The 27,256-nt window shown below is 50.9% G+C and overlaps 1 protein-coding gene across 1 annotated transcript in view; it reads right to left on the bottom strand.

Moving 5' to 3' along the window:
* Positions 1–27,256, bottom strand: part of CCBE1 (collagen and calcium binding EGF domains 1) — a 173,901-nt gene that overhangs the window by 6,854 nt on the left and 139,791 nt on the right. The window contains exons 3-7 of the mRNA XM_028524570.2: positions 19,470–19,522; positions 15,072–15,206; positions 12,417–12,569; positions 3,483–3,586; positions 2,574–2,694 (exon numbers count right to left, since the gene is read on the bottom strand). Of these exons, the coding sequence (XP_028380371.1) occupies positions 2,574–2,694; positions 3,483–3,586; positions 12,417–12,569; positions 15,072–15,206; positions 19,470–19,522 (566 nt within the window). The remainder of the gene's footprint in view (positions 1–2,573; positions 2,695–3,482; positions 3,587–12,416; positions 12,570–15,071; positions 15,207–19,469; positions 19,523–27,256) is intronic.

Genomic DNA, 27,256 nt, shown 5'->3' with positions numbered 1-27,256 from the left:
CTGTCAGTTCCTCTGTGTCCCCCCGGTCATGGCAGGGCGGCAGCTACCACACTGGGATCGTGGCCGACAGCACAGGTGTCGGCATCTAAGACTTCAGTCTGAATCCTGGACAAGCCGCTCGCCCTCTTTCACCCTTTGCTTCTCCTCTGAGAAGCTGGGCTGATATAAATCTACCTTGCAGAGTGGCTGCCAGTATTCAGTGAGATTTTAGATACCTGCATGCGTCACTCTGCAGAGCACCTCACACATAAAGGCACTACGAACACTGTTAGGCTTTCCTTGAATAGTCAGGCCGATGCCAGAGGCGGTCGATATTCCATTCAGACCTGTTTCACACCTCTACCCGCAACGCCGGGTCCAGGTGCATCCTGCAGAACTTACTGGGAGGGGGACCGGACGCCTCCCATAATGAGACACTACCTCTGACAGCACGAGGACAGGCCAGAGACCACGCTTTACCATCATTTACCAACGGTGTAACCAACGACTTCAGAGATCACTGTGTGTGCAATGCCTTTCAAGTGTGGGGCTTTGGTGTGCAAGCGGCACCACCTGATACACAAGAGTGGGGGCCAGGGAGCAGCAGCCACCCCCTCGCCTCCAAAGCCCAAGGATCCCAACTTAGTGTAGTTTCTGGTGTTGGTGCCCCAAACAATCACAGGCCCAGGGCCTGGACTTTTAGTTAAGGGGAAGAGAAACCTTATTGTTTCTCTAGCTGCCCTAATACCTCCCAATGAAGGGCCGATGCTAGAAGTGAGGAGTGAGAAAGAAACAGGATTGGAAGACAGAGCCGGGGCAGAGTCCTCCATCACTTTCCGCTCCGTCAAGGACCCTGGACAGCTCACACCATGTGAGAAACCAGACGGCAGACTGGGAAGACAGCCAGCCAATGAATGGCTCCCCTGTTCCTAGCTCGTCCCTGTGGGAGGACACGTGGACTGGCCTGGAGATGGACTCTCTGCAGGTTAGCAGAGTAGGCGCGTCCTCTTGGAGCAGCGTGGAGCCCACTGTGCTTAAGGAATCGATTTGTAGGAAGAGACCCAAGTCTACTCAGAGCAGTGAGAAGCTTCCTTTGTGAGGCACCTGCTGGAGAAAACCCCACTGTGACCCAGAGCACTGCCAGCCAAGGGGACGAACAGGAGTCCACACCAAAGTCCCAGACCAGTTCTTGTCCCCTCTATAGACTGAGACCTGGGCCACCTGTGTTTGATGGCAACCGGGAGACTAAGATATGAGTAGAGAAGAAAACCCATAAATAGCTTGGGGAGAATTTTGAGCCTTTGTTCTTGCTGACCTTCCAACCCAAAATCTGCCTGTGCCCTCCCTGTTTGGACAGGTCCTACCAGTCTTTGTTTCACATCCAGCTCAAGCCCCGGGACCCCAATCGGGGCAGGCTGCAATGGTCCCCCCTGCTTTAAGGTCCACAGCAGGGAGCACTGTGCACTGAGGCCAGGCCTGCGGATCCTGTTGGATGCTATTCGCTTTCGCTCTGTGCCTTGTCTGCCCAGTGAGCATGTCAGGAGGTCCCTCACAGCACCTAGCATACTGCTGAGCAACGGCAAACAGGGATAAAGCCTTTCCCTGTTTTAGAATCACTTGCTAACATTTACATCATTTTCTTTATGGGTGTCAAAAAACCTAATGATCTATCTATCCATGGAGTAAATCATAAACATACAAAATGCATTTCATATTTGTAAGATAGAACATAGAGCATTTGGCAACTAATTTTTAAAGTTCTCATTGCATGTACTCTGATGAAATGATAGGACATTTGACATTTTCTTCAAAATAGTAAGGGTGAATCTCCAACACAGTATGGCGGATGAGCAAAGCCAGACAAAAAATACACACTATGAAGTTCATTGCTATGCAGTTCTAGGACGAAACCGCAGTGAGGGAAAGCAAGTCAGCGGTGGCCTGCAGTGGGGGTGGGGACAGACTACAAACAGGCACAAGGGTGTGTTTTTGGGTGACGGAAACGGTCTCTATCTTGATGCAGATACCGATACAGGGCGGGGTTAGCGAGGGCTTCATACAGGATGTGTACATGTGTCACAAGTTGTAATTTAAATGGATAGTTTTATTGGATATAATGGTATCTCAGTAGGGTCGACTTGCAAAGAAAAAATATAGGTATAAGCCAACATTGGTGCAAATGTGTTCACAAACAGCGGGAAGGAGAAAACAACTGGGGAGGAGGGGAACCCAGCCGGTCTTGCACTGTTAGGGCCCACAGGAGCTCATGAATCAAGTCTGCTTTTGTATGTATTAATGTTAAAATGTAGTTTCCACGTTGTTTCTCTGTAACTTAAAATGATCTCTAAGAGTCTTATCCAATGGCGGGACCACTGACCTTTGTCCTCCAAATGACTACTGGCCATGAGGGTTGCTCAGGCTTGGGGACCCCGTTTCCCAAGGCCCTCTCTTCACACAGGTGTGGGTACCCCCTGGGTTCCCGCTCCTGCCCCTGCCCACGGAAGCCACACAGCTGCACCCAGCCCCCACTAAATGTGAGCTCTCGGGAGGCCCTGGCGGGTGACTGTCCCCCTCGATGCCCTGCCCACACTCACCCGGAGGGCCCTGGCCCCCAGGCAGGCCGGGAGGTCCCGGCAGGTAGGCGTTGGAGGCCAGCACCTTGTTCCCAGTGATGTACTTGTCCAGGTCGGCGGCGCTGTTGGGGAGCAGGGCGATCTAGAGAGAGAGAGAGAGAGAGAGAGAGAAGGAACCTGTCAGGGAGTGAAGGCCCCTCTGCTGGGAGAGTCTTCACATGTGTTGTTCACAGCGGCTGTGAAACCTTTCCACGATAATATCCCTTTGTCTGAGCCAACCAGCTGAGCCACACCGGTCAGGGCCCCAGGGGACCTAGTTTGGCCTGGGAGGCTGGCTCCCCAGCCTGGAACGTCAAAGCATCAACACTGTCTCCCAAAGAGCCCCTCACTGCCCTCAACCCTCGTGCGCATGCACCCCAAGGGAGCTTGGGGGCCCTTTAGCTAGAGTGAAAACCCTCAGGGAAGGGCAGCCTCACGGGTCCAGGACCTCAGAGACTCCTGACTCCCCCACGCCTTCCTCCACAATTCAAGAAGACCTGGTATTTCTCTGACATGTGTAAGGTGCTCCGTTCCCCTGTGATCACTGCTCAGAATCCTGTAGGAAGACCATCAGAATCCAAATCCTGTGCAACCTGAAAGTCAGCTCGGCACACCTTCAGGCCGGGGCTCACCACATTCTAACAGGCACCTTTAAAAATGCCCCTCACCCAGGGGTCCGTTTTAATACGCACCCATGCCATCCGCTGCCTTCACTGCGTTCCGTCAGCTCCGAGGCTGGTGGGCAAACCGCTCCAGGCTAAGCCTAGCTGGCACTGACCTCGGTGAACACTCCAAGAGGTCATGGGTTTTGTTACTTCTCAACATTTCCCCACCTCGCCTCTGCCACGCCCTCCTACTTTGGGATCCTTGCTAACCCGCCCGGGCACGCACCTTTTGCTTCAGCTGCAGCACCGTCTGCTTCATCTGGTGGAACTCCTTGCACGAAGCGCAGCAGGTGCCGGCTCTCACCGCGTTCTCAGACTTGTCGTCGTGCCCTGAGAGAGGAGACGGGTGCTGGTCGGTCGCCTGGGAGGCCGGAGGACTTCCAGCTCCGCAGAGACAGCATCGCGGGAGGCAGCCCTGGGACAGACTGGCTGATGGTGGACCTCGCGGGGGTGGCGGGGGGATTCTATGGTTCTCAGGGCATCCGCAGCACGCCCCAGGTCAGGGAGAGAGGGGGAGGGACGCTGCCGTGTTTTGGGCTCAGCTGTTCCCATTTAAGCAGCCCAGCCTCTTTCTCTTTGATGCGGGAAAACATGAACCCTGGCCCTTTAATCAGGGCCTTTCCGGGAGGCAGGCTGCAGCAGCGAGACACGGCTGTACTCCCCTCCGAAGGCCAGTGTTCACACGCCGTCAGTTACCCCCGCGCCCAGGCAGCGGGGCTCACGGACCTGGTCCTTATCGTCTGGGACCGCCCAGCTGACCAAAGGCAGAGGCCAGGCCAGGCGGGGCCGCAGACCCGGGCTGGGCATGGGCCTGTGTGGAGAGGTGAAGCTGGGGTGGAAAACGTGCCGGCGCTCTGGACACGCCCACGGGGCGCCAAGGGAACAACAGGCCCCGCCCAGAAGGCACTGCAGCCCCACCCAGCGGGAAGGGTCCCAATGCCACGTTCTGGAGAACCGGGAGCTCCAAGGGCTTTTTTTGTGAAGTCGTATTTTGCTAAGGGAAAAATGGGTGCGTCACAGGGTGACGTGGCCAAGAATTCACGCAGCTCTCACCCTACGACACTGAAAGGGCCGCAGGCACCTGAGTGCTGGGCGACGAGGCACCAGAGGTCACCTCGCTACCAACGAGAAGGTGAAGACCACCAGGGCTGTGCGGAAGGTGGCGGTGGAGTGGGCCCAGAGTGGGGTGACTGAGGCATGGCATTTTGTTGGGGTGGACAGGGCGGTGCGACAGTGGCTTTAGGGGTCGGACCAGGCGTGCTCTTCGTGTGACTGGTAACACCGCGATCTGGAAGGGCGCTCGGGGACAGCAGAGAAATGTCTCCCCCCAGTCATCTCTCGTGGCTCTTGGCCCACGAGCTTTTGTCCCCACGGCTCTGTCTTCCGGGACGCCCTCACTGCGGCCTCCAGTCGTGGAATTCTACCCCCCGGCGAGACCCAGCTCAAGCCTTCCGTGAAGCCCACCTCCCTGTGTAGGGAGACACTGCTGTCCTCTGAGGTCAGGGGGCATTCCCCACGTGTCCCACTCAAATGGCAGGTGTTCCAGGCCTCCCTGCAGAGGGGACGCTGGGGCCGGAGTGGGGGCCACCTAAGAACTGGGGTCGCTTCCCGGTAGCTCACATAGTGGGTGCTCAAAATACGTCTGTGAAATAGGGTGTTCGACGTTGAATTGTCCCCGCCCTTCCCAATTCATAGGTCGAAACCCCGGTGCCTCAGACTGTGACCTCATTTGAAAATAGGGTCATTGCAGATGTCATTACTTAAGATGATGCCGTGCTGGAGTAAAGGGGCATGTGGTCGAACAGGACTGGTGTTTTTACACAAAGGGGGACATTTGAACACACATGCCCGGGGACAGCACCATGTGGAGACGAAGGCAGAGGTCAGGGCGATGCAGCGGAAGCCCAGGGGCACCGGGTGTTCCAGCGAACCTCCAGGATCCAGGGGAGAGAGAGACACAGACCTCAGGGGCCAGCCCTGCCCACACGCCGCTCTCAGACTCATAACCTCCAAAATGGTGACAATGCACTTCTGTCCTTTAAGCCACCCTTTCTGAAAGTCCCTAGCAAGGGGACAACAGACGTGGGTTTACCACGGAGGTCTCCTGAGCCTGAGTCCGATGCCTTTCTCATGGATCACGCAGTTTCCTCTGGGCTCCTCCCCCTTGTTTAAGGTACTGATTCACAGCCCGATTTGCCTGTGGAGCTTAAACTCACCTGAGGCAAATTAGAGTTATTTAGGCTCAGTCTCCAGCGCCTGAGACACAAGGAGATTTCTGTGCAAGAGCATACTCAGAGGTAAATGACTGACACCTGAACCAACCTGGTCTGTGCTCACGGTTTTGAATGGCGGCTCCTGGCATAAACAACGGCCCCAGTGCCAGGTCTGCTACTACTTAAGGGCAGCTGGGTAACATGAACCTCTCCCAGCCCAGCATTCATCCATGGTACGCCGTCTACTAGCCCACTGAACAGCCCCCTCCCACAACCTCCCTGTCCCATCCGTCCCATCTTCCCACCCACTTCTGTCTCTCACCCCTTTGTGGGTCTGTCTGCTCACCCACGCATTCCTCCACCCACCTCTCCTCCCTAGCCTATCTCTGGAGCATTTGCTACTTGCCAGGCCCCGTGTGGGGTGCTGGAAATGCAAAATAAACGAGGACATCTGTTTAAAATGCTTTGTGAATGGCCTTCCTTTTACCGAACTGGCGGAGCAAGGCCATCACAAACAAGGGTTCAACCCCATACTTTCACCTCTGCTTTTATGTACTTGGTTGAACTTTCCAAGTGTTGGTGTAATTAAGGCGATTTGATATTTTCATAATAGTAAACCTCTTCATCAGCTTCTAGACTATTTTGTCTATATCACGGGGTGTTAGAACTAATGTATCTTTAGTTCAATCTCCTTTACAGAGAAGGAAAATAACTTCGGTCTCCCTGGGGGCTGAGGCTGGGTACTTACAGCCTCTGAACAGGGCACAGCAGGGAGCCTGCTGCTGGGAGTTCTGTTCCGAACACCCTAGAGCCATCTGCCAGGCTGGCCCCAGGGCGGCGGTGCCCGGTGTGCTCGCCAGACCAGCACCAGCACCACAACGGCGCGGGTGCCTGTTCTCCCAAATCCCAAGTCCCAGGAGAGGGCCCGTGCACCCTTCCAGCAAAGCCCCCCGAGTGCCGCAGAAGCACATGGGCTGCTCCAGGGGGGCAGCTCTGCTGAGCGGTCTTTGACTGAGGATGCCTGGCCTGTTGTCTGCCCGTTTGAGAGATGATCAGAGCAGAGGTCAAGGTGAACTTCGTCCCCAGGCTTCTGAGGCTCCCACAGGCAGGAACAGAGTGGCGAGGAGTGCCGGCTCTGGCGGAGTCCGACTGTCCGGACTGAACCCTGACGTTGTCGCTCGAGCCCTTTCCGGGTGGAGGGCACGGCTTCTGTGAGCAGCTGTCCTCTCGGATGTAAAGAGGGAGATGGCATTCACCCCCTGGCCTTGCTGTGAGGCATCAAGGACACCTGCGAGTTCCCAGAACAGTGCCGCGTACGTGACAGGTGCTCCATAAACGTTAATGTGATTGCTATTGTTGGTATCTGTTAGGAAATTAAGCTATCTACAAAACGACAGAGGTGTGTCCTTTGGAAGGAGCTCTCAGAGGGTGTGATGATACACCGCCATGTGGAGATGGGCGCATGCAGTCCGTCCTGAATCGGGGCTCCTCAACGATGCTGTTTGTCCACAGCACTGTCTGATGTGGAGCTAGAATAACCCTGGCTGTGCTACATTAACCATTCATTTAGAAATCTGGCTAGACATCTTAGACTTCATTTTCAGTCCTCCCCATGCAGCCATTGAGTGGCTCTGACCATGACCAAGACCATGTTAAGGGAGGTATCACTTAACATCTTGCTCCAACCCTTTCCTATTGTAAAGGTGCAATATTACCAATTAGCCACATGGGGGCAGGTAGCTCTAATTTTTACTGATGCTGGGATATGCATATAGCCTAAGCATCAGAAAAAGAATTCCTTACATACCATACTAGTAATAATTAATAAACTTAGAAAAACTAAAGAATGTTCCCGACATATTTCACACGAGCAGTGTCAGAAGCGAACAAGTTGTGCTTACTTTTAAAAGCTGATGGTGCTGATTTGTGCCCTGGCCGGAGTTCTCAACCCTGATAGCACGTTACAGCCAGGTGGGGGGCTTTGAAGAATCTGATCACCCGTGCTGCAGCCCGCCCATCTGGGAACCACCGCAGGGGGACGGTATCGGCACGTTTTAAAGCTCCCAGGTGGAGAACCACCGATGCGTGGGTCCGTGGAGCTTGAAAGTTATATGAAACACCTGGCCGCCCCTGACACTTTGAACTGTGATAAGTGACCCTGGGGGGTCGCGGTCATGTTATCAGAAAGTAAACAGAAGTTGAAAACTAGAGATCTGTAGGCTAATTACTGTGGAGCCAACACACCCTTCCTGTGTCTCCTCATCGGGGCTACACAGACTCCCTGGAGCGACTGAGCTGGCTCCAGCTCCGTATTCTCAAAGGGAGAATCAAAGTGGCTGAGCGAGCTGGAGGGGTCGCCGTGCCTGTGTGCAGGGTGACCTCTCAGCGACCAGAGGCCATTCCTCCCTGCCCCTGCTGCTCCCCGCCCGCCAAACAAACAGCTGAGGCTGTGCTTGCTTTTAAATCCCCCTGACTGTAACGTTACAGGCACCGCACAATGCAAACTTAAAAAAAAAAAAAAGAGGAAAAGGAGGTTTTTACTTAATAATAATCATTACCTCCTCATCCAAAAAAATCGACTGTGATGAAACATTTGGCTTATTAATTAGTCCCAAACACATGAAACCGCTTAGCTGCCTGTGATATTCCAGATGCACGGCTCGTCTGGCCTCTGGCTTTTCTTATGGCTGAGCGGAACAGCTGAATGTTGATTATTCATCTGTTAGACACAGTAGGTTCTCTGTTTCGGTGGTACAGCTGGGCACGTCTCGGAGTCTTGGCACTCACTTAGATGCAGGACAAAGCAGTGACCGCACAGGGACTCACGGGGCTAGCAGGGCTTATATTACTTTTACTTAAAGCTATATTGCACCAAATTGCAAAAAAATATTTGCAAGGGAAGAAAGGTCTTCAGGGTTCCCCTTGCCCCTTTTGTTTACAGAGGAGGAAACTGAGGCCCAGAGACCCTCCCGATGACACTCAGCTGGTTAGTGCTAAAGCAGCTACCAGCCCTCCTCCCGGGGGGTCCCCCCTTTTGGTGTCTCTGGGCCACACTGGAAGAAAAAGAGTTGTCTTGGCCACACATTAGATACACAAACACTAAAGAAAACAAAAAAAAAAATCTCATAATGTTTTAAGTAAATTTACAATTTTGTGTTGGGCCACATTCATAGCCATCTTGGGCTTCGTGTGGCCCATGAGTCACAGGTTGGAAAACCCCTGCCTCGAAGTCAAGGAACTTTTGGGGGCACCACCATGATCAAAGAAACCCACCCGGGGCACTGAATTCTTTTTGCAGCCAATGCCATCGAAGCCAGCCTCTTGCCTCTTCAGTGGCCCATCACTTGAGTTATGACTTTAACACTCAGGGCAAACAATGTGCCTGTCCTTTGTTGTAGTTTCGTGTATGAATCACTCCCCTCAGTCTGTAGCTCCCCGATTTCCTTGGTAACCGGCGCTGGAATGTTTTCCTTAGCACAACACTAAACCCGAATGCTCGTCCTCTGGGGGTGCATGTGGTGAAATCCACTGAGGCCCGTTACTAAACATGAAATACTGAGTTCTTTTATAACGCTGCTGCTGGTGGTGGGGGAGTGTGGCACAGCAAACAGTGGTATTTGAGAAAATTACTTGAGGCTGTTATATTTAGAGGAGACAGGCGGGCAGGGGCGAGAACTGGCAGCTGAGGCGAATCTGTGCAATAACTCTGTTACAGTGAGCTCAGCGGTAGAGCCACCGGGAAGTTCTTTCTGACTACACAGAAGGACAGCTCCCTCCCAGTCCCTGTAAAAAGGAACATCCTGCCTCTTGGAATGGCAGGACGGAGGAGTTTCACCCTGTTTTGTTCATCAGATGCTCTGCTGTCTGCAGCAAATGGCTTCCCACCGGACCTTGCGGCTGTGTCTGAAAACATCCTTCCCTGAAGGTCGACCAGATGACCTGCCGAGTTCAGCCTCAGAGCGCAGAGTTTTGAGGCTAATAACTTAGAATTTCCGAACTCTAATTTTTAGGACACTTTCCTCAGGGAGATGTTTATAGGTTTCTTAAGAAACTAATTTTGGGAAATTTAGATTTAATAAAAGTGAACACTTTTTTCTTCCAGAAATGGCAATCTCTCTCAGACTTTTAATGCACTCACATCAGGAATCCTTAAGACGTGGGTGCAGTAATGCCTTCTTGCCCAAACATCTGAACACAGAAGCTTCTACAGGAAGAAAGGCTTAGCAACACCCAGGACCCCGCAGTTCTGTAGAATGCAATGTGGAGAAATGCTGTCATAAGTGGTTGAGATAAAATATGCCTTTAAATGAGAGTAACACTGGAGAAGGTACAAAAAACCTTGCAAATATACATTCCTTATAATTATGTCCGCTTAGGTTTTTTTTTACTGAATTCTCAGCTACGGAAGTCAAACTGGTCACCAAACTGGCCACCTCTTCAACACAACTCTCAATCTGTTACACAGAAGCACTTTGTGTGTGTGAGAAATGTTTATGAAGTACAATTCACTTCTCAGGGAAGGACACTGGAGTCTGGTCTCAGGGCGGACTGAGCACCCCGGGCTGCTGATGTCACAGACGCAGCGGGGTCTCCCTGTGCCGCTGCCCAGTGGCCGGGCCCCTCCCTGGGCCCACACTGCCCCAGCATGAGGCAGGTGGCGAGTGCCACCGAGGCTGCCTTGTCACTGCTCAGGGTCATCGGCAGGAAACCACACAGCAGGGCCATGCATGGATGGGACTGAAGAGGGAGGAGGCTGCAGAACCCAAGTATTATCATAAGGGGAGGAGGCTACTCGAGACCAAAGAACCAGTAAATTCCACCGATAAAGCCCTACCCTGGTCTCTGCACATGGTGTCTGTAGTTGAGACCGGTCCATGGGCACCAGGTGGAAAATGCCCCAGGGGCAGGATGAGGTCTCTTCATTTGGCGATTCCTACCGCCCAATGCCTCCCTGACACTCAGCGGTAAGGAGGGGTCCCTGTATTTGATGGTTTGCTCACCACTGCCCTCTCGCCCGTGAAGATGGAATTTCACCTGGACACTAGAGGGAGGCAAAGAGACAGTGGAGGTGCCGGGCGCATTGGCCGACAGCCCACAGGCTTCCTGGCTCAGAGTGCAGCTGGAAGTCCCATTCCAAAGTGAAAAATGAGAATGCTGCTGCTCCCTTGTTGCTAATTCTTTCTTTAATCCTCACCCAAAGATATGTTTATCGATGTTAGAGAGAGAGGGAGGGGAGAGAGAAGAAGGGGAGAGAGAGGAAGGGGAGAGACAGAGAGAGAGAAACATCCATGTAAGAGAGAAACACTGGTTGGTTGCCTCTTGTATGTGCCCTGACCGGGGACTGAACTCACAACCTTTTGGTGTACAGAATGATGCAGCAACGAGCTGAGCCAGCTGGCCAGGCCTCTTGTTGCTAATTCTTAAGTTGTCCCACACAATAATATGTCTTTCAGTGGCTAAAAGGGTACACCTCATTTTTAAATGAGATTCTTCATTTCCATATAGGACATAATCTAAGAGTTAAGTTACACATCCTGCCCCACCTCCCTGTACCATGGAACAACCTGCAAACATTTCTTTTCTCACCTGACCCCTGTTTTAAGCACCTTGGGGCATGTGGGCCCCAGGTGGTTCAGGCTTTAAATAGTTTTCACAGGGCCCTCTGATTCATTCACATTATCCTAAACTACTCAGTTCTGAGCTGGCTCCAAACAGGTATTTTGCCTCTACATCTAACACGTGGTGGTTTCCTCATGACTCGACCCACCTGTTCCTCGTTGTTTTGCTTTGCAGGTTTTCCCGTGTGAGGCAGCTGGTCCCCAGCTGTTTGCGACCCGGAGCTGATGGCAACTGCCTGCTGCCCCTTTCTGAATCACGGGCTGTACCTCCACCCCCAAATCACTAGCTGGCTCCTACATGCCCAGTTCCGGCCTTTCCTCTCCCTGCATTTCTTGGCACCTGGGCTTTGCCCCCTCCCCATCCACAGATGGCCCAGGCCCAGGGAGTCCCCCACTGACGGGATCCCTGATACTGTCCCCTCCCAAGGGCGACAGAGGAGACCTGGGCCCTGGGCTCTGGAAGATGACACCTGCTTGGCCTTGTAAGCGTTGGATACACAGGAGCATGAGGTCTCCCTGTCCCCTGCGCTGTCCACTTTCTCTCAAATAAGTAACCCGATACTCGAGCCGATCGTACCCCCCAAGATTGATTGGTCAGACAGCTCAGTTCAATCTGGTCGACCTAACACAAATCAGCCTCTCAAACGCTGTGAAGAAAGGCCAGCTTTAAAACATTTTCCACTTCACTGTGACTGTGTTTGCAAAATACAATGAAAATAAATTACTGGAAAAATAAGGCATAAAATACCAGCAGAAATCTTCGGATTTAGACAAAATTTCTCTGTCAAATTGGAATAAAAATGTCTAAACATTCTTCTCGACTTCGGTTTTTATCCATCATGACCCACACCACAAAAGTTCCCCAGCGGGCACTGGTCCTCGGACTGGGCTGGGAGCGGGGCTGATGCAGACGGTTACCTTACATGGAAACGCTTCGTATTCATGCTCGGCCCACTTTCTCTGAGGGAACAGTGTTTCTGGCCTCTTCTTCGCTCATCCTAGTTTGGTCTAAGCGTGTGACTCGGTTCTACTGATTTACCCCTGGCCACTCCACCTCTGCTTGGTGGGGGGCTTGCTCCAGTACTCACCAGCTCGCAGCCCTTGCTGCCAACGGGAATGGCTCTCACCAGGTCTCTCCGGCAGAGGCTTGACCTTCTGACCTTCCTTCCTCTTACCCAGGTCCCACCTACTGCTCATATAAATGCCCCTTTCTAGTGCTTATCTATCCATCCACCCACCCATCCATCCACCTATCTACCCACCCACTCACCCATCTGTCCATCTACCCACCCACCCAATTGGGGGGATAACTTTACGTGCCCTACCCACCGGTGTCATTGGGGTATTTGTCTCCCTTGATGCACGTCCTCCCGTCGTCCTCCTGGATGTAGCCCTCCCGGCATTCGCAGCGGTAGCTGCCCAGGGTGTTGACACAGATGTGTGCGCACAGTGTCTCGTTGCTGGTGGCACACTCGTCGATATCTGGTGTGAGCCAAATGCAGACAACACTCAGTTTCCAAGAACTCACTCCCAACACCACAGGCGACAGGGGGCGTGACCCTTCTGTTCGCATTTGCTAAGCACGCTTTGCCACACCTCTCCCAGAGAAGCCTGGGAAAAAGCAAGATGCTAGAAACTGGAGTGACAGGAGCACTTCTGGCAGTGTCACCATAGTAACAGGTCAGTGAGGGGGTTCCAAGTCAGGTGGCTGGTGCCTGGGCATTGCTGGCCTTCCAAGTTCTCCCCTGTAGGGCTCCTTGGAAGAGAAGAGGAGATACCCTTTGGCGACACACTTTGAAAAGCGAGCATCATTGAAAGAGTTTTCTGCAAGGGCCCCCGTGTGCCAAGTGTTTTACGTTCCAAAGAGCATGTGGTAACCCAAGGTCACTTAGGAAGGGCTCCTTCCCAGTGAAGAGACGTGTTGGTAGCTGGGAAAAGCCACTTTGGTTAAAAGAAAATAGTCATAATGGGTCTCATGGAGGGAGTTTTTCCCACAAAATTAGCCTCCACAGTGACCCTAACAGACTCCTTGTGAGCCGTGGAAATGAGCCGTGAGGCCATCAAACAAGTGACCGGTAAGGCTCCCCATGAGCCGGGCACATCACAGACATGCCCCCCTCTGAGCGGGGTAGAAACGAAACTGTTTCCCACCAGCAAGAGGGGAGGGAGCCCCAGTCTGCTCCTGTTCACTGGCTGAAGGCACCACACACAGCCCCAGCCTGTGCACATGTGGTGGCCGAGAGCGCCCAGCCCTTGCTCCCGGGCACTAGCAGTGACCCCCGGGGCCCACCTGTGGCAGGCCCTGCGTGTGCCCAGGGGAGTGTGGTTGCTTGGAGGTTCCCCCTGGTGGTATATGCTATGGCACCTGTAGACAAAGATGTCACAGCTGGAGCCTCCCCTGCCGTTCCTCAGGCTGACCACCTCTCTCCACATGTCCCTGCCCCACACCTGGGCATGAGCCTGGCTTCCTGTCCAGAGGAGGGAGGACGAGGTTGGTAGGGGAGATAGAAACAGATGGAGACCTTAGCAGAAAGCCGGTTTTGCTGATCCCCAGTTGAAAAGGACAGGGCATCACAGCACGGAGCCCTTGTCCTGGGACCTTGGGGGTGCAGAGTGGAGTACTGTGCTCTCAGCAGGAGAGGCCGTGGCCCCAGTCTGTTAGTTAACATGGTGGTCTCAGCCCCTTCCTTGTCAGCATGGGGCGTCTTCCTCTGGGGAGAGGCCAGGAGACCTCATTGCTGGAACTTTTTAAATTTTTAAATTTATTTTGATTTTTAAAAAGATTTTATTTTATTTATTTTTAGAGAGGGAAGGGAGGGAGAAAGAGAGAGAGAGAAACATCAATGTGTGGTTGCTGGGGGTCATGGCCTGCAACCCAGGCATGTGCCCTGACTGGGAATCGAACCTGCGACACTCTGGTTTGCAGCCCACGCTCAATCTACTGAGCTACGCCGGCCAGGGCCTGGAACTTTTTTAAAATGGTGCTTTCCTGAGCCCCTGCTCATCACAGCTCCTCTGTTTTCCCCTTGGGCCTGTGTGCAGCCTCCTTGGTTCACCTCAAGCTGATCCTCAACTTTGACTGTGCCTGTGAGTCCCTAGAGCAAGGGTGTCAGACTCATGTTCACCGGGGGCCACATCAGCCCTGCAGTTGCCTTCAAAGGGCTGAAATAATTTTAGGACTGTATGAATGTAACTACTCCTTAACTGTTAAGGAGCTGAAGTTACATTTGCCCCTTGGAGGGCAACCTCGGGGCTGACGTGGCCCCCGGGGCACATGAGCCTGACACCCCTGCCCTCAAGGCATAAATGCAGATTTCTGCATTGTCCACCAGAGACTGGAGGGGAAGCCAGGGTTGTTTTTTGTTTTTGTTTTTTTTTTTAAAAAGACAGAATCCCAGGTGTTTTGGAGGCAGGTTAGCTGTGACTGGCCACACTTGGAAACACGTGGCTCCAGGGGACAATAAACCCGTCTCCGGAACTCAGAGAGCAAAGGGGGGCGGGGGCAGGGAACACACCGTGGATGGTGCTGATTTTGCCGAGCTGCGGTCTGGGGTGCGGCTTTAGCCCCCCAGCTCACGCCCAGCCTGTCTGCCACCCGGACACTCCTCTGTCCCAGCCTCTCCTCCTAGTCCTCGTCTGCCAGACCGCTCACTCTCGTTTCGGTTTTTACGTCTCTGCCCACTTACGTTCTGTGTTACAGTCCCCTAGTTCACGTTTGATAATGGCCCCTTGTCCTGCTCGTACACCTCGCTGCACAGGAGGGCCGGCCTGGAACCAGCTCCCTGAAGGTTTGCTCGGCCAGCATTTGTTTCACTAATCGAGGGGTCCGCTAGGATGACGCCAGCACACGGCACGCAGCAAGAATCAGGACGGAGGGGCAGGAATCCAAGACCAAGGCGCGTGCTGAGCGCCGCCCCCACTGATGCAGAGCGTCCCGCACGGCACCGCCAGGAGCTGCGGGTCACGCGCGTTCGGCCAACTCACCGAGGCAGTAGGGCTTCTCGCGCTTCCGGTACCTGTCGCGGTCATACCGGTATCCCGGGTAACACGTGCACAGCACGCGGCCGAAGTTGTCTGTGCACTGCTGCTCGCACGGCGCCTCGGAGCACACGTCATAATCTGAGGAGGGAAGGAAGGTGTGAGCTCCATCAACCACAGCGCGTCCCGAGGTGGAGGTGTGTCACCTGGCTGAGGTCTGGAACAGACTTTCTGGGCGGACTCGCTCCGGGGGAACTGGGAAGCGTGATCGGCCCTGTCTGCAGGGGAGTAGCTTTTCGGGGCCATGGGGAGCCTCTGAGAACAGTGGTGCCTGGCTTTGCAGTGCTGAGAAGCAAACATCACTTGTGACCCCCGCTCTCCCGCCCAGGGTCACCTCCTCCTCATCCTTTGGTCTTTGTTGCTCATCCCAAGAGCAAAGGTGCCTGGGTGGGCAGGCTCTTCTTTGCAGCACAACCTGGGCCTATACTTTTCTGTCTTTCTTTTTTTAAACCAACTGCTGTAGAGAAAGGAAGTCCCTTCGGCCAGCCCTGGTGATGAGCGTTGTCGTCATAACATGGGGAGCAGGGCTGGCAGTCAGGCCGGCTCCGAGGAGTGTGAGGGAGGCTTTGGAATGGGGGTGCCTGTGAGTTGTGTGTGTGTGTGTGTGTGTGTGTGTGTGTTGTAGGTGGGTGTGCCAGGGGGCTGATTCTGCATGCTAAGAAGGGGCCGGACAGGGTCGAACGGCTGGAGATTGCATTCCAGCCTGCGCCCATGCGCACTGGGGTGGGTGGTCTGTTACTTGTGAAGACTCAGAGCATCTCCTCCTCCCAGCCTTACGAACTGATATCCAACAAGCCTCTGAAGGGACTTGGCTCCTAGTCAGGCGCTCAGGCTGAATGCTTCCTTGCCGACCAGACCCGGCATCTCATTAGTCCCTGCACTGTCTTCCCTGGTGCTGACAGATGAGCTCTCTGTGGACGCGGTCGCTCTGCCGCACGTGAAGGTGCAGCAGGGGGCTGGCAGCCCTGCCGTGGGCGTGGGCAGTGTGACAAGGCTCATGCCATTCTCACGATGACCTGGATAAATGCTTCGCCCTGTGGTGGGGAGCCCAGGCCTGCTTTGCCTGTGCGTGTCCCTGGCCAAACGTGTTTTCTGAACTAGGCCTCCCCTCTAGGCATCAATGTTCTGTGCTCTATGTGTCCCATGCCCACAGGCTCCCACGTGGTTACTAAATGCCTACTGGGCGCCAGGCCCGATTCTAGGAGGATCCATGTTAAAGCGAAGAGTTGGCAGCCAACCCTCCTAACTCTGCCACAATTTCTGTGATCTTGGGTCCTTTGAGCCTCAGCATCCTTACCTATAAAATAAGGTAACGATAATACTGACTTCATGGTGCTTTTAGGAGATGACATAAGATGACACATTTGGCACAATGCCTGACACACAGTGAATGCTTTACCTGTTCTTCTGCTTTTTCAATTCCTTGCTCTTACACTTGTTTAGGGATCTTTCAGGGACTGTGTCCCCTGGAGCAACAGTACTATTCTCTTCCTGTAGTTTTTGCTCGATTGGTAATTGTTGAGCTAGAACCAATCAGATCACCCTACTACCCGGCTGATTAAGGTAACACAGCAGGGATGGGGGGAAAATATATCTGGTTGGCCATATAATAGTTTTGGCTTTGCAGGCCTTTGTTGCAACTCCTCAACTCTGTTGTTCTAGGGCAAACACAGCCATAGACAAAGGTTACATTAATGGGTATGACTCTGTGCTAATAAATCTTTATTTACAAAAACAGGCAGTGGGCCAGATCTGGCCCACAAGCATAGGTTGCTGACTCTTAGAGTAACAAGTATGAGGCAATAACACTCTTAATTATAGCTTCTATTATTTATTTAGCATATGATTATTTTAAAAGAAATTCTAGTCTCTTTTTACTATCTATAATGGTTAATTTTATGTGTCAGCTTGGCTAGGCCACAATACCCAGGTACTTGGTTAAACATTATTCTAGATGTTTTGGTGGAGATACATTTTTTGATAAGATTAACATTTAAATCAGTAGACTCAGGATAGAGCAGATTGCCCTCCACAATGATGGTGAGCCTCGTCCAATCAGTTAAAGGCCTTGCTAGTAAGAAGACGCACCTGCCCTGCTACAGAGGGGACTGTGGCAGAAGACCGTGTTCAGGTTCAAACTCTAGCTCCCCCCTGGGTCTCTGTGTTGCTACCCCACTCTGCTGCAGATTTCGGAGTTGCCAATCTTGTCAACCAATTCCTTAAAAATCAATCTCTTTTTCAAGAATCTGAACTATTACACTATCATTTCTGAGATTCTACATGAATACTTTGCATTTGAGGGCAATAGAGACCTTTGTGACTACAGATACCTTTGCAAAAGACCAACAGTACTGACTCATTCCCACAGATTAAGATGAGTCAGCTGTCGAAGGTGTTCTGGTGAGAGCAACGGGGCAGAGAGTTGGTTACGGCAGAGCAGCTTCCGGCTCCCGAGACGGCTTTGCCTGGAAGCACCCAGTTCCAGGTCACGTTAGTGCTGTAATGACCATAGGTGCTGTGGTCCCGCTTTAGGGTGGGGGACTAGTTTTAGGCCTAGACGTCTGAAACCACAATACCTAAGGGGTCCTAATGCTTAGGACCCCTAAATAGGTGGTATCCATGTCAGGCATTCTTAATTAGTTTGGGCAAGGTCTTAAGTGGATTGGCCTAAACTTAATTCTCTTTCAGTAGCTGCCGCACTGAAATGTAAACGGCACAGCTGGGGACTGAGAAGAGCTGGCTTGTGATGGAAAGCAGTTGCTTTGACTGTTGTGGTTCCCCCCACCGAGAGCAGAGGGAGATTCAGTCTTACTGAGGCCCAAGTCCGTGTGCACTGCCAGGAATGCTGAGATTTCCTAACCAACCTTCCTAACGCAGCTTTCTCAGAGGTCACAGCTATGGATTCATGGCCTCAGCCATCCTCCCGCCGAAGGGAGCAGCCAACAGGAGGGACTCATTTACTTCTCACTGATAAAAAAGTTGCTCTCCACGGGGTCACACCACACGAGTTAGCCTGGCTGGGCTCCAGTCCTCTGTGGAGACTCGGCTTCACACGCAACACGAAGAACTCCATTTCCCGTCCCTGCCCGTCTGTCCTCAGCCCCGGGGGACCTGACCTCAGGCTCTTCAAATGGTCCTCAGTGTCTCCCGTGTCAGCGCTGGGGACTCCGGCAGCCTTCATGCTCCTGCCTGTTCAGGGCTGGGGCAGCCTCCCTGGACAACCTAGCACAAGCCTCTGCTCCTCCTATAGACCACCTCTGACCACCCTGGCCCTTCGTGCCGTGGGCCCCTCTGCACGCTTGCTGCTCTGAAGGCCTCTATCGCACATATTTTGATTATTAATAATAATAACAGCAACAATAACAGCAACCACCACTCACCAAGACTTAATAAGGGGCAGCCTCTCTTCCAAGGACTTTATATGTGGTGGTATTCTTAAAACAACTGTGTGAGTTAGGTGCTAATACTTTCCTGCAAAAGCGGAGGTTTAGAAAGGAACGTGCCCAAGGTCATAGCTAGTAGGATGTGTGTGTTATGGACTGAATGTTTGCATCTTGCTGAAATCCGTATGTTGAAATCCTAACCCCAATGTGATGGTATTGGGGTGGGGGGGGGCTCTGGGAGGTGATTCAGCCGTGAGGGTGGTGGCCTCATGAATGGGATTCATGGCCTTGTAACAGAGAGCCCAGAGAGCTCCTCTGTCCACGTGAGGGCCCAGCAAGAAGACGGCTGAGTGTGAACCAGGAAGCTCTTGCCAGATACCGAATCTTTCAGCACCTGGGTCTTGGACTTCCCAGCCTTTGGAGCTGTGAGAAATGAGTGTTTGTTATTGAAGCCACCTGGTCTATGGAATGTTTGTTATAGCAGCTGGAGTGGATGAAGGAAGGCAATGTGGAAGCGTGATGGACATCTGGGCCTCTCTGATTCTGCGCTGTCTGGATCTCGGCGTGCGGGTGCGTGCCTCGAGGGCTGGGTCTCTATCACTCCAGGGCTGGGCTGCACACGGGGCTTGTTGCCGGTCATGTGAAGGGGCTTCAGTTTTAACACGTGACAAGCAGGGAGATGGGTAGGGGAGGGCGGTTGTATTCTGCCTGTGTGTGATAAGCTGATTAGAGAATTACTCCATGTATGTGTACACGTTGTGGAATGATTTAGATAGAGCATGCTCCATGTAACCAAACTGAAATGAGAAGAATTTAATGCCCCAAACTAGAAATTGCATGCACATGTGCACAGGTAATCAGACACAAATAAGATGCATCCATTCCAGGCACACCTGAACTTTATAGACCCCTGATGAACAGTCGTGAATAAGGTGAGAAGACGTAATCTTTTGTTACATACCTTCTGGGATGCATTGTCCAAGAACAAACTTATACCCTTTGCAGCACTTTTTCCTAAGAGACAAAGAAACAAAAAAGCATTGTAAATGGGATGTGTTAGACAAAAAGTACAATTCTTCTCATTGGTGGATTGTGAATGAAATAACGTGTGCCCAGGAAAAGCTGAGGCACAAAGCCAGGGCGAGTTAGTTTAAAGGAAATTGGAGATTAAAATAAAACATATCACCGATATCATATGACCATATCTTCTACTAGCAGAATGTCCTTCTCACCACTTAATACATGAGATTAATCCTTTGAAGCCTGTGACAGGAATTAACTCAGAGATTTTAAGATACTTATATTAGGCAATTACAGGTCTGTGGGATATAAGTATGAAAAGAACCTTTGGGGCTGACCTACGCACCAAGGAGTCACACGACTAGCTAATTATAATAACTATTAGCTAAGTATAATAATTGCTGGATAATTATAACATAAGGATGGCTAATTTCAATATAAGACTGGGACAGGCGCCCAAGCATTCTGATCCCCCACTGGAGTGCTCTTTTTCATGCCTGTTCCACGCATGGCACTAAAGGGACCTGGATCATCTACGGCTGGAGCACAGCCATCAGGCGACTCCTGGTGGAAACATGCTGGTCTCCCATCTCTGCCTGAGGGAGGGAAATGGTGCCATCAGTTCCAACTGTCGGTCTACCCTGCAGAGATTCCAGCTCAGCTATGGGGTTGTGCGCTGCTAACAGACCAGCCCCACTGCCGGTCAGCCACTATCAGCTCTGGACGGAGCCGAGTCAAACCACCTCCCGAGAGCTCTGGAGGGTAAGTCAGAGCAGGCAGAGTTAGGAGGAGAGCTGAAATTTTCAACAGGAGACCAACACAGTGTAATTATTATTGTCATTGTTATTATTATTATTAAAATAATGAAAGGTGAGAACTAAAGCAAGTGTCCGTCTTTGTCAGTGATCAGAACCTTCAGCCAGGTTAGACAAGGGTTCTGTTGAAGGATAATTTGACACACTTAGATGTCTTCTTCCCACCACTAAATTTCGTAGTCGAAAAATTTAACAGCGTTATTTTCTACTTATGCAGTATTAGTATGATCCAACCATACTATAGGTCAAATCAATTCTTGTGAACTGGCCTGCAAGGTGGATTACCACGTGCCGGGTGACAGAGAAACTTCAGCAATCTCTTCTTAAAACTTTTAGAATTTATGAAAGTTTTCTTCTCCCCAATCACTGAAACGTTTTACATCAAATTTGTGAACAATGTATACAACGTGTAAGCATCCCATCCGGCAGGAGAAGGTTGAGGCCCCATTGGGTGCAGCAGGCCTGCCTCCTGCAGAAGCCCCGCCTCCTGCAGAAGCCCCGCCTCCTACAGAAGCCCCGCCTCCTGCAGAAGCCCCGCCTCCTTCCACCCTGCTGCAAGCCTCCCCCGTGCAGCCCAGCTGTGACAGATAAGCTTCTTCAAGCATAACACAAGGGCTTCCACAATAAACACCACTGGTGGCATTTGGGGTGCTCTGGAAACAGGCTTGAGTGAAGTAGCTCAGGACCCCCCCTACCCGGCAAGGACACACTCGCCTACCTGTACCTGTCTGTTCAATACGGACTATTCTGAGTCTGTCTTCAGCATATTTTATGTCAAAAGGGTGTGTGTGTGTATTTAATACATATATTTTAATGTACGTTTATATTTATGTACATATATTATATAATGTACATATATTTACTCACATATAAATAAAATGTGCTGATATGCATGATGTGTGACAATGCCCAGGGCTGCCCCATTAGGCATAATTTCCCCCCATCTCTAGCTGAATTATCGCTCTACACAGCCAAAGAAGCCCATGGGGTGTACATTTATGATAACTACTATTTGTAACAGAGGTAGAGGATCTACCTTCATATTCCATGAAGCTTAAACTCTGCCTGGTTTTCTGGGGTTTGAGGAGGCCCAACTTCCTCACAACCTAAAAAGAAAGCTGGCTGAATAGAGCATCCATTACAATTTTACGGTCATTACTCACTGCATTATGTGAGGCTGTCAGACCTAACACTATGTGAGGAAAAACAGTGCACTTGATAGTCTGAAACTCAAGCGGTTCATGAGAAAGTTGGATGGAGGGGAAAGGCATGTGTTTTTGATACTCACATCTTAAGGATAACACCACATTTACACATATGGTTCTACTTGGCTCTTTCTACTTAAAAGGCGCGTCTAAGGTATAACCTCAGAGATGTTCATTGGCGTTTTAAAGCTCACGCAGGTGGGTGCAATTCTCACAATCTCTCTTCCTATATCTAGGCTATCAAATTTGGGCATTCTGACCCTTTCTGAGCATTTCAAAGGCTTGGGATTGTCCACATAGTGGAGTCAAAAGTATCCTATCCTTTGCCTTTTTTATGAAAATACATGAGATGTGTCATCAAAAGGCGGAGCTCTGTCAGGGGCAGATCTGGGCTGCAGGATGGGCACATGGCATTTAAATTCCTGCTCAGCTAACAATTCACTTCCCCTTGGCTGCTTCCCCCTAATTGCACGACAAACACCGTGTCCCTGCTCCACAGAAGAAGGTTTGAGACTCCTCCACACCCTCCTGTCTCCCCTAGACTTCCTAGGGGATGCAGCATTATTTTGCATGTGAAACACCCATCCATCATCGATCTCCGTTTAAAACCAGCCACGAGGTATTCCAAACTATTAAAAAAAACAAACCCAGGCTACACATGTCGCACTGGTTCAAAGATTACTTAGGACATAATTTACGGATGATGCAGTCAAAGCAGCCCAAGTGGAATCTCCTCCCCGTTACACAGGCCCTCGCTAGCCCCGACTACAAACGAGGCTGTGTGCGTTTTATCTCGAAGCAAAACAAACTAAGGCTGCGAAAGTTCATGTGGATTCCGGGGAGGCCGCCCTTCTTAATGCGCCTCACGTGTCTCAGCGCCGGTTTCCAAAGGCAAATGCTTTTCTCATTTCTTGGCAAGAGGAAGTGGTGAGTAGATGGTTGTTACACGGAAAGGGCGACATCTGGTAATCAGGGAAGGCTGTGGAGGTCTCCCCTGGGTGCCTCTGAGTAGTAACACACACAGAAAACCATAAATAAAAAAAAACAGCGCGGCCCGAAATAGAGCCCATCAACCAATGTGTGCGAGAGCCGCTGGAGGGGAAAACTAAACCAAGACGATGGTGATAACAGATACAGTCATCTGACTGTCTGCTATTCGTTATCAGATTCTAAAAAAGAATTGCAGGAAGGGAAAAAAAACCCTGCCTGCAGAATCGGAGGACTAAAAGGGACTCCGAAAGGTCAAGTGAGTTAGAAGGCAAGCAATATTTCAATGCTTGCTCCAAGGCAACGGTAAATTTTCCCAAGATTTACTTGGGATTTCCTTTCCATAACTTTCTAGCATGCACCCGATATATCAGATTTTTTTTCTTTAACAAAATGAGAAAACAAACTGCACTTTTTAGAGTTCTGGGTGCCAAGCTAGGTGCAGGAGGCTTTAGAGCAAGCAACTCTGCCGGACAGTTCTGGCTCTGTTATTTGAAGAGCTCGGAATGTGGCCTTGGGCTCCTTTCTTTTTATTTAAAAAAAAATTACATATTTATTTTTAGAGAGAGGGGGAGGGAGGGAGCAAGGGAGGAAGGGAGAAAGAGAGGGAGAGAACATTGATGTGTGAGAGAAACATCAACTGGCTGCCTCCCACATGTGCCCCAACTGGGGATGGAACCCGCAACCCAGGCATGTGCCCTGACTGGGAATCGAACCAGCAACCTTTTGAGTTGCGAGATAATGCCCAACCAACTGAGCCATGCTGGTCAGGGTGCTTGGCTTCGTTTCTGAAACGTGCTGAGCTTTAGATTCTTCATGGATAAAACATGAATAATATTTGCTTTACAGCATTATCATACTGATTACTGAAAAGAAAGAAAGGTCCCTAGCACAGGGCCCGGTTGAGGGTCAGAACGGTGTTCTAGCTGCAGCTTTATGAACACAGTAAGAAAACAACAAAAGCCACTCTTCCAAGATTCCTCATCTTAAGACTCCTCCGTTTTGTCCACGTCTAGTCGATGGCAGATGCCATCTCTTCTGGGGGAAAGGAGGGAAACCTCTGATTTTGAGAAGATGGAAAAGTAACATTTTTGTCTTTTTCTTCTATAGGTTAACCTACCATAATGAGCCCATGAAATAAAAATGGAAGCTCCTATTCCACAGAATCAGGAGACCTCCCTGATTTGGAACATGGTCAGTGGGGGGAAGGAAGGGAAGGGCTTTGCAGGGGGAGTCACGCCACACCCCAGTGTCTCCAGAGGAGAGCATCCCGAACCAAGGCACGGGGATTGGAGCCTGTAGACACGGAAGCATGCGGAGGCCAGGCTGGAGCAAGATGAGCTGGAAGGCTAGTGTGAGCCTGGGCTTCCAGCCCTCCCCAACCCCACGCAGTCAGCCTGACACCATTTGACCACTCCTGCAAGATGCGGAAGGTTTTTTTTTTTTTAAACTGTACCCAAGAGGCCCAGGTGTGGGACACTAAGCCAGAGAACTGAGTGGAACCCAGACACACAGAGCCCATGTGATTATAAAGAACCCTTCAATGTATTATTCCTTTCTAAAACAATGAAGGCTTCCTGGTGATGCCTTCAAAAGGCACATTGATGGTGGCTCCCTCACATCACCAGTGAGTCAGGCCCGTGGAAACTTTTCCCAGGAAGAACACAGAGCACGAATCCCTTGCGGCTGTGATTAAATGCCCAAGGCTCTCAAAGTGGTCCTGAGTTTTTCTGTAAACTCCTTAGCGTGAGGAAGCTCTCCTCCCTTCCTCTGACCCATCTTGCTTTCCAAAACTTTTATTGAGCTTTGCAGAACTTCGTGTGAGTTGCTAGAATTCCTTTTACACCAGACACCCTGAGAACAGAGCCCAATGATATGACTCACCTCCCATCTAGGCCAGCTCGGTTCCAGCCTTTAAACCAGAACGTGTGTCCCCTGCACCCCCAGCAAGTGGAACATGTTCATGTTTACTATAGCGATCAGCAAACTAAGAACCAAAAGAAACCCAAACAAATCTACCCACTTGTTCATCTATGTTTAAACTTGTTACTGCCAAATCTGTGATGTTATTAAGAGGAGCATAAGGAGTATATTAGGTATAACATGCTTTTTATGTGCACAGTTACTGATGGGGGAGATCAAAGGATGGAAGGAGCGACAGAGTACGGTGGTCCCTAAAAGAATTAAGCAGAGTTACCACGTGATCCCGCAATTTCACTTCTGGGTGTATATCCAAAGAAACTGAAAGCAGACTTAAACCAATACTCCTTCATAGCATCTCTCACAATGGCTAAAAGGTGGAGACAGCCCAAATGCCCATCATCAGACAACTGGACAAACACAATGTGCTCTCCACACACAGTAGACTACTCTGCAGCTTTAAAGGGGAAGAAACCCTGACACAGGCTACGATATGGATAAATGTTAAAAGCATGATGCTAAGTGAAATAATACTAAAGGACAAATATTAGATTACTCCACTTATACGAGGTACCTAGAATAGTCAGATTTATAGAGATAGAAAGAATGGCAGTTGCAGAGGCTGGGGGCGGGGTGGGAAGTTACTGTTGAGAGGGTACAGAGTGTTCATTTGGGAAGATGAGAAAGTTCTGGAGATGAACAGGGATGGTAATTGCATGACAATGTACAAGAACTTACCATAATGTCACTGAACTAAATACCCGAAAATGGTTAAAACGGTAAATTTACGCTGTGTGTATTTTACTACACAAATACAAAAAGGTCAAATGAGGAAGGAACATCGTTGAAGTCACTCCTCCAACCATTCATGACCTGGTCCTGGTGTTGTTTGGGTTTTAGCTGGGTGAATTACAGGGGAAAAAGTTTGTGTATTTATTCTTAAATGAAGCTAAGGGGACCAGAAGGTATTTACCCCTACAAAGCTGTAATTTATTCATTCAACAAACACTTTAATTGCACGTTCCCCAAAGGCAGCACAGCTGGTGGGTAGGGCCCTCGGCCTTGGGGATGTACCTCCTGGGTCTGGATCCAGGCTCTGCTGCTTTCCAGCTGTGGGACCTCAGACAAGCGACTTCATCGAGTTCCTCTGCCTTGATTTCCTCATGTGTAAAAGGGGAGAGTATTCGTACCCACCTCGGCAGCTTGGCGTGAGGGTTCACTGAGTCAGGGTGCATGGACCTTAGTGCGTTAGTGCTGGCATACGTGAATCCTAACAGAAACGTCGGAATATAAAAAAATGTGCTGCTTTTCCTGCTGTGTCCCTGCCCTGGCCCCACCATCAAGGACCCTGGAGTCTCACAGAGGAGGGAGTGTTGTAGGGAAGGGGCATCAGGCAGTCAGCAGCCCCACCACAGTCTGACTTCCCAACGGCTCGGCTGCAAGCGAGAAGCAGCCAGCGCTTACTGCAGAGAGATACATGGGCAGCATCTTGGCCATATGTGTTTCCATGCTAACACCTGCTCGACGATGATTGTACTGGATCGTCTTGCGGGAGAAGTGAATCCCTAAAGCATTCCACCTCCCTCTCTCTGATCAGCACTGGAGCCCTTTGCAGAGATGAAACCACATATTTGGACCTCTGTTCACTCACAGCTGGCCCAGGAGCCCCCGGGCTATTCAGACCAGAGCCCAGGCTGCCGGCTGGGGACATGTGTGGTCACCTCGGCGTGGTGTTTCTGCCAGGGCCTCCCTATCTCCCTGCCACAGTGTTGATCAGACTCAGCAGGTCCAGGACCTCTGCAGAGGGCCGCCAGGGTCCAGAAGGAGACCAGAACCTGGGGCTGATTAGCTCCCTGTTCTCAACTCTGCCAAGGGGAGACGTTCCAACCCTCTTCTCGCACAAGTTTTCCTCCTCCGTTGTGTCCCCGAGTGAGTTTTCTGCCTCACTGACCCCAATTATCTTGTTTGCTGGCTGCCTTTTCCCAATTTCAGATGAAAAGTTGACCACCGCAGAAACTTACGAAAAAAATGATAACAAGGTGGAAAAGGCAGTGTGGTAGTATCTTTGTAAAATTATGAAATTGTATCTATGGCATATTTTTACATGAAAAAAAAAGATTAGGTTGGGTAATTATTAGGTTGATTTATGTGGAGGAGATGGGTTTTCTGGAAAGAGCAGGTATTGGTTTTGTAGTGGGAGAACACAGAGGAAATAATAGCCTAAAAAGGTCTTCAGGGAGTTTTGGGTGTTTTGGTACATTTCTAATGCCAGCCTTGGTAATGGTGTCAGTAACTCCGGTTTTAAGTGTTGGTTGGGAGTGACACTCACGAGCCGGTGGTTGAGTGTAACTGCCCACAGGGTTACTTCGCCGGCCCAGAAACCGAGGACTTCCATTCTGGACCAACTTGACCAACTAGGTTTCAACCAAACCGCTTTGACCAAATCACCTGAACCCACATAGGGCACTCGTCAAGAAACGGCCTCAGGGATTTAGCGTACCGTCGGTCAGAAGGTTCCGTCTTACCTTTTTCACCTTCCACAACTGGTTTGATAGAGGTTTATCTTAGGGAGGATTTTAACGGGACCAGTTTCCCCACTGGTGAGGCACATTTAAACCAATGAGCCTCTGCGCCTCTGTAGTCCCGCAGGTGCTACTTTTCAGGAGCACCGTTCCTGTGAGTGCAGAAGCTGTGAGCCGTGTCTTCCTCTGTGGGTCGCTGTGCACGGACAGTGTGGTGACACTCTGGGACCCAAAGCCCTCATCACTGACCAGCTTTTATTCTAACCTTCACTTTGAAAG

This window comes from Phyllostomus discolor, chromosome 9, assembly GCF_004126475.2.
Source record: "Phyllostomus discolor isolate MPI-MPIP mPhyDis1 chromosome 9, mPhyDis1.pri.v3, whole genome shotgun sequence".
In the NCBI taxonomy this organism is placed as follows: Eukaryota; Metazoa; Chordata; class Mammalia; order Chiroptera; family Phyllostomidae; genus Phyllostomus; species Phyllostomus discolor.
Note: the sequence above shows the minus strand (reverse complement) of the source record. Positions and strands in the feature narration are given on the sequence as shown.